The sequence below is a fragment of the Marmota marmota genome, unplaced genomic scaffold, assembly GCF_001458135.2.
Source record: "Marmota marmota marmota unplaced genomic scaffold, marMar, whole genome shotgun sequence".
NCBI classification, from domain to species: Eukaryota; Metazoa; Chordata; class Mammalia; order Rodentia; family Sciuridae; genus Marmota; species Marmota marmota.
In genome coordinates, this window is record NW_025999863.1 from 4,269,293 (window position 1) to 4,274,471 (window position 5,179).

Consider the following 5,179-nt stretch of genomic DNA (forward strand, 5'->3'; position numbering starts at 1 on the left):
GGCGGCGGCGGCTTCGGCGGCGGGAGCAGCATGGATTGGGGCACCGAGTTGTGGGTGAGTCCGGTCGACCCGACTCCAAGTTCTCCCCTGTTGGAGTGCAGACTTTCCCCCTTTGTCCCCACTGTACCTTAGCGGGGACTCGGCACTTTCCCTTCTACTGACCCCTGGGTCCCCACCCTCTTACCCCGCGTCCTCTCTCAGAGTTTTCAGCGAGTCTCTGGACGCCCAGAGACTAAGGGAGAGTTTGCAGGACTGACTTAGGGAAACTGAGGCACGGGTTGGTTGAGAGTGAGGCGGAAAGAAGTTCTAGGACCAGGCCGGGGCAGCCCGGCGAGGTCACCTATTTTGAGCGCCCTGGTCAGGCCGGCGGCTTATCTTACGGCCCCTGGGTCCCTGCCCGCCGCTCGCCTGTCCGACTGGGAGGGGGAGGGGACCCTCTGGCCATCCTCTTCCCCACGTGGGACCTACTAGTACTGAGCGCCTTTCAGTCGCCTTTAACCTACACCTAGGGGCTTGGAACGCTTCTGGAGGGGGAGGGGGCTGCGAGGCTCAGCCCCTGACCCCTCTTGGCCCTTCCCCAGTTCACACCCGAGGGCGGGGCTGCCCCTCGGCTGCCTCTTATCTCACCCAGGAAGCCCCAGAAATTTCCCCCTCTCCAAGCTGGACCTCAGAGCCCTCCCTTTTCTGGGGGCGGCAGAATCCCTAGGTTCCCGGGTGCAGGAGGGTAGCTAGATCGCCACCTCCTCTCCCACTGTGGGATTATTTTTGGAGGCGTAGTGGAGTTAGTGGGGAAACTGAGTCACTCATCCGAGGACTCCGAATCAGAGAACTTGGTGTCTGCCTGCCCCCTGGCTATTCCGAAGTTCCCCCCCTCCATTAGCTGCTGCAAACCCTGCCCCTCTGGCCCTGACTCACGCCAGGCCGGCCGGATTTTCCGGTATCTGGGGGGATTAGGGGAGCCCGGGCAGTGGGAGGAGCCTTTCCAAATTTTACACCCCTCTAGGCTGTCGGGAGACCAAGACCCTGTTGTCCTGCAGGGGCCCCAGCCCTGTTCTCTGGCCCTTCCCGGGAAGGGGAGGGGGTTCCCGCCAGCTTCCTGCCTCCTCCTGCGCCACGCCAGGGCGGCGCCGGGAAGCCACTCCTCCTTGGAGCTCAGGGCTTTGAGGCTGCCAGTGCGTCTGGTCGGTGGGCCCAACGTGGGGTCCCGAGGTCGTGACCCTGGCCCTCCCCATTCCATGCTCGCCATCAGGATCAGTTTGAGGTGCTGGAGCGCCACACGCAGTGGGGGCTGGACCTGTTGGACAGATACGTGAAGTTCGTGAAAGAACGCACAGAGGTGGAGCAAGCTTATGCTAAGCAGCTGCGGTGAGACCCTAGGCCGATGCGGCGCGGAACTACGGGTGGCCTGAGGCTGGGTGGCTCAGCCTTCCTGCCTCTGTCTTCCTTTAGGAACCTCGTGAAGAAGTATCTGCCCAAGAGACCTGCCAAAGATGACCCTGAATCCAAGTAAGGATGGAGAGGGGGATGACCCCCGCAGTCCTAAATCTGCTCCTCCTAGCCAGCCACCTTGGGTGTGGGGCTCAAGTTCTCTGCTTCTCCTTCTCTCATCTGCTAAGAAGGATGCTCTGGTTCTTGCAAAATGAGTGCCTTTGGGAAAGTGACTTCTCTATGCCTCTGTTTTCCTCATCTGGGAAATGGGACCGGTGACCATGACCTTGTGTGAAGACAGCTGGGTTAAAGTATTAAAAGTGTCCAGCCCACAGTGGCTGTCAGAACGTGTCTCTTCATTCTGAGTCTCCCATTCCAAAATCTAAAAAACTCTAGAAATCAAACAAGTGTTTTTTTTATGTGTGTTCTGTGGTAACTTGACAGCAATCTCCAACAAAACTGACTTGATGTTGATTCTAGTCTTTTTATCCTATAGTGTGAATATTGTTGTTCTTTATATCCAAGGATTGAAAATGTTCTAGTAATAAAAATTGTCCTTGTACTGAACATACACAGACTGTTCTCCCTTGTCATCAATTCCTAACAGTACAGTGAACGACTGTGCCCATGGCATCTACATTGTATGAGTTATACCCCTTTACCCAAGTCCCCACGATTCTGAGTTCTAAATCACATCTGAATCAAGGGCTGAGGATAAGGGCTGTGGATCAGAACTTATCATTGCTTTGGGGATGAATGTTCGGAGCGTGTCCCTTCTCACCTGGAGATGGGTCCTAGGGCATCCTTCTCCTGGAGAACCTGAATCCCAGCCTCTCCCCGGTCCCAGGTTTAGCCAGCAGCAGTCCTTCGTACAGATTCTCCAGGAGGTGAACGACTTCGCAGGCCAGCGGGAACTGGTGGCTGAGAACCTCAGCGTGCGAGTGTGTCTTGAGCTGGTCAAGTACTCGCAGGAGATGAAGCAGGAGAGGAAGATGGTGAGGGCCCCACTCCCCGGGTCTTGCCGAGGGCACCTGCCGGAACCCTGGTGAGCCTTCTCGCCCTCCTTTCCACAGCACTTCCAGGAAGGACGGCGGGCTCAGCAGCAGCTGGAAAGTGGCTTCAAACAGCTTGAAAATGTGAGTTCCCTGGGTCGTGGGTAGCTCTGGCCTGGGGAGCGGGGCGAGGGTGGCCTATCCCCAGAGCTGCCCCCTCTTTCTGGCCAGGACGCCCCTCTCCCAAGAGTTCCCAGCATACCCATGGCCCCCCATCTGCTGGGTGATTTCCCACCAGTCCCTAATGACCTTGGTTTCCCACCTCCCCTACTGGGGATGGCTTCACTCGCTTCTGTCTCCTCCACAGAGTAAACGTAAGTTTGAGCGAGATTGCCGGGAGGCAGAGAAGGCAGCCCAGACCGCTGAGCGCCTAGACCAGGATATCAATGCCACCAAGGCTGATGTGGAGAAGGTGCATGTGGGGCCTCTGACAGTCTGGACGGGTCAGAGTGGGACATGGCCGGAACCTGGCGGTAACCTCTGCCTTGTATCCCTCAGGCCAAACAGCAAGCCCACCTCCGGAGTCATATGGCAGAAGAAAGCAAGAATGAATATGCGGCCCAGTTACAGCGCTTTAACCGAGACCAGGCCCACTTCTATTTTTCACAGATGCCCCAGATATTTGATGTGAGCACTCCTCCGCTTTCAGCCTAACTCTTACACATGTGGCAACACCCCAGTGGCCACGTCCCCGTCCTGGGCTGAAGTAGAATTAGAGACCGGTAGTGACAAGGAGCTGTGCATTCACTCAAGCTTCCTTCCCGGGATGCCTTTCTCTCCTTCTGGAACTCTTACTCGCTCTTCTAAGGCCCCAGCTGTAACAACCTCTAGGTCTCGTCTATCTTCTCTGATTTCAGCCTCCTTTTCCAGTCCCTGCTCCAGCCTGGGTGCTGGGATCATCTGTGCTGCTTCTATTTTTTTCTTCAAAGCCCTGTTCCACTGTCTCCTCTTTTGAGGAGGCTTTTCTGAGTCCCTAGGCAAGGGTCACCTTTGAGACCTGCGGCCCTGTGTTTCAGCCCCAGCCCCACTGGGCTGGAGTCTCCATATTGGACTGTCTTCCCCACCACACTGGGCAGGGGCTGGTGCTGATGGCCTGAGCGCCATCATGTTTGCAGAGCCCGTCACAATGCTTCTCATGCCTTTGCCCCGGCCCCACAGAAGCTGCAGGACATGGATGAGCGCAGAGCCACCCGCCTAGGGGCTGGGTATGGGCTGCTATCGGAGGCGGAACTGCAGGTGGTACCCATCATCGCCAAGTGCTTGGAGGGCATGAAGGTGGCTGCCGACGCCGTGGATGCCAAGAATGTGGGTGTCTGTTTGGGCTGAGGAGTGGGCCTGGGGAGGGTCCCCCCAAACTAGGCACTTGGCCTTGCCCCTGACTGTCCACCCACGGCCCCTTCCCCCAGGACTCCCAGGTCCTCATAGAGCTGCATAAGTCAGGTTTCTCCCGCCCTGGCGACGTGGAATTTGAAGACTTCAGCCAGCCCATGAACCGGGCACCCTCCGACAGCAGCCTGGGCACCCCCTCAGATGGACGGCCTGAGCTCCGGGGCCCTGGCCGCAGTCGTGCCAAGCGCTGGCCCTTCAGCAAAAAGAACAAGGTGGGGGCCCGGAATCTTGTGGGAGAGAGCAGTGATGGGGACAGTCGAGGCCCCACTGAGTTGGGCCCAGCCACCGGAACGCTGAGTCCCGGGCAGGAATTTTCCTCTTGGCTGCAGGCCCGGGCTGGAGGGAAGGCAGGCGGGCGGGCGGCCCATTGGCTTGGGAGTCCCCCGAGGCTGAGGGGGGCAGGGTGGGGTCCTGTGGAGTCTGTCTGCTGCTTTTTGGGATGCTGAGAAAAGACCTGCTAATGGAATTTCGTGTGGCCTGATGGCTTGTGAGCCTGTCCTTCAGGAGTGCCTCCATCTGGTCCACCACTCCTTATGCCACTTTCTTTGGGGACTTTTTGGTTTTCAGTGTCAGACGTAGACCTTAACACCCTCGTTTCCACCTCGGACAGCCCTGGCTCCCCAGTGTGCCTTAGACCCCTCCCACTGACACCTGCCATCTTGGCCTTGGGCCCTCTCCTCCCCTGACCTTTCCTGCCTTCCACACCCCTCTCTGAGTGGCGTGCCCCTTTGGCCTGTGTCTGAGCCCTCGATTCCTGCATGTGCCTCCCACACCTTCTAGACTGTGAGTCCAGAAAGCCCCTGGACAGCCGCGAGTCTGCGCTAGCCCCTGGTCCCAAGGGCCAAGGGATGCGGGAGATGGGGTGGGGGGGCATGACCTCCGGGCCGCAGTCTAACGTCCTCCCTGCTACCTCCTGGATTTTGTGTTGCTCTTGCACGTGTGTTCTGTGTGGTTGTGCATCTCAAGTTGTGATTTTCTTACCGTTATGATTTTTTTTCTTTCTTTCTCCCTTTTGTTTTTCCTTCTCTGCGTCCATCTTTACGTTCATCCGTCCATCCATCCTCGTTCTCTACTCCCGCCTCCTCCTGGCTCCTCCCCTCCCGGCCCCCGCTGGTAGCCACGCCCCCCACCCCTCTCCCCCCCTGGGGGGCCCCCTGCCCTCGGCCTTGCCTAACGGACCCCCGTCCCCCCGGTCCGGCCGCGACCCCTTGGCCATACTGAGTGAGATCAGTAAGTCGGTCAAACCGCGGCTAGCATCCTTCCGCAGCCTTCCGAGGTGGCCGTGGGTAAGGTGAAGGCTGGGGAGGAGG

The 5,179-nt window shown here is 58.3% G+C and overlaps 1 protein-coding gene across 2 annotated transcripts in view; it reads left to right on the top strand.

Annotated features, from left to right (window-relative positions):
• Trip10 (thyroid hormone receptor interactor 10) overlaps positions 1-5,179 on the top strand; it is a 9,152-nt gene continuing 3,973 nt past the window's right edge. Inside the window, exons 1-9 of one of the 2 annotated variants that reach the window (XM_015503691.2) lie at positions 1-54; positions 1,250-1,365; positions 1,450-1,506; positions 2,276-2,423; positions 2,502-2,564; positions 2,788-2,892; positions 2,979-3,107; positions 3,639-3,785; positions 3,887-4,081. In XM_015503691.2, coding sequence (XP_015359177.1) covers positions 31-54; positions 1,250-1,365; positions 1,450-1,506; positions 2,276-2,423; positions 2,502-2,564; positions 2,788-2,892; positions 2,979-3,107; positions 3,639-3,785; positions 3,887-4,081 — 984 coding nt within the window. In that variant the 5' untranslated portion in view covers positions 1-30. The remainder of the gene's footprint in view (positions 55-1,249; positions 1,366-1,449; positions 1,507-2,275; positions 2,424-2,501; positions 2,565-2,787; positions 2,893-2,978; positions 3,108-3,638; positions 3,786-3,886; positions 4,082-5,179) is intronic. The other variant, XM_048812785.1, reaches the window with a different exon arrangement.